At 46.7% G+C, this 1,534-nt stretch overlaps 1 protein-coding gene across 1 annotated transcript; it reads right to left on the bottom strand.

The window, feature by feature from the left end:
- Positions 1–929: 929 nt before the first annotated feature.
- LOC107300450 (HLA class II histocompatibility antigen, DRB1-15 beta chain-like) lies at positions 930–1,206 on the bottom strand (the record flags this gene model as incomplete). The annotated part of the gene is made up of 1 exon (XM_015829774.1): positions 930–1,206. A coding segment is annotated over one exon (277 nt), but the record flags the coding sequence as incomplete, so codon positions are not given.
- Positions 1,207–1,534: the final 328 nt, after the last annotated feature.

The following is a 1,534-nucleotide window of genomic DNA, read 5'->3' as shown; positions in this document are numbered from 1 at the left end:
CCCTTTTAATTTACTACTGCATTTTAATCATTCTTGTCTTTTAAATCCTATAGATTATTTTGGTGGTTTTATATTTTATGTGTCTACCATGCAAAGCCCCCCTGTGAGAGAGAGAGAGATGGTTTTAAAAGTTGATAAATAAATCAAGAAAGAAACATTGATTTATTAATATAAAATATTATATTGAAATATTATATAGTATATAGATTATATTGAAATATATCTATATACTGGGCAAGACAGAGACCTTGCTGGATTCCTCCCCACACCCAGAAAAGTATAATATTTGGTATAATATTCTGGAAAGAATTTTTTCTGGGCAGGGGGAACTTGGGACCTTGGGAAGGGAAGGAAGAGGATGGGACTGATGGGAAGGAGGGGCATCTATTTCTTCCTTTGAGATTGTTTCATTGTCATCGTTGTAGAATTTCAAACTTTTTAACTGTAATTTAATTTTAAAGCTTATTTGTTATACATTTTTATTTAGGGGTGATGTTATATCCTAAGCCATCCAGATCCCCGCTTTGAGGGAGGTGAAGGGATTAGGAGTATCAATAAATATCAATAAATACCAATGAGTAAATTTCATAGATCTGAGAGCGGAGAATAGATAAGATAAGATAAGATAACCTTTATTGTCATTTTTTTACTGTGGCCACAATCAAAAATGAAATTTAGTTGCCCGCTCTCAAAGTGAAAGACATACATGATACACCCTAAAAACATACTACATACAACATATGTATAGACCCACACCCCTACATATACATAACGAATAAATATTAAACGCTGTCCATCTTGAGTATATAATGGAAGGAGGAGGCTTGAGAGGGGCAAATCTTTCTCCGGGAGAGTCCTAATAAATGAAATGAAAAGGGGGGGGGTCCCTGCATTCCCCCCCCCCATGGAACTCCCCCTCCCGCACTCACCTCTCCGGCCAAGCACGGAAGCGCTCTGGGCAACCTCGTAGTTGTATCGGCAGAAGCGATCCACTCCGGTCTTCTGGTACTGCAGCTCGTGCTTATCCCTGTTGAAATCCTCCGCATCCGCCTTCCCCAACGCCGTGACGGCCTCGAACTCCCCGCGGGCGCTGTCGAAGCGGAGAAACTCCTGCCGGTCGTAGAAGACCCTGTCCAGGTATCGCACCCGCCGCGTCCCGTTGAGGAAATGGCACTCCTGCTTCTCCTGGTACAGGAAATAGGCTGCGGGGAGGAGGAGGAGGAGGAGGAGGAGGGGCGTCAGGAGGGACTCCAGGGCCCATAGTTCCCAGCCTCCCCTTGAGGAGGGACACAGGCTTGTCAGAGGAGGGGAGAAAAACCTGGTGCGAGAGACTGCTGGAAGGCGCCCCCTGGAGGAGGGATGGGGAACCGTCGGTCCCAGCGGGATCCCCCCCTTGGTGGGGGTCGGGAGAGGGGAGGAAAATGAGGGAGGGGAGGAGCTTCCTGAGGGACCGCCTCCTTCTCCCCAGGGTGGAAAAAGGCAGGCAGAAGTTCAGCTGGTCCAGCACTCGGTCTACCTGTCTGCAGGGAACGTG

This window comes from Protobothrops mucrosquamatus, unplaced genomic scaffold (genome assembly GCF_001527695.2).
Source record: "Protobothrops mucrosquamatus isolate PMUCROS unplaced genomic scaffold, P.Mucros_1.0 scaffold7128, whole genome shotgun sequence".
Taxonomy (NCBI): Eukaryota; Metazoa; Chordata; class Lepidosauria; order Squamata; family Viperidae; genus Protobothrops; species Protobothrops mucrosquamatus.
The sequence above is the reverse complement of the archived record's forward strand: the minus strand, read 5'-3'. Positions and strand labels throughout refer to the sequence as shown.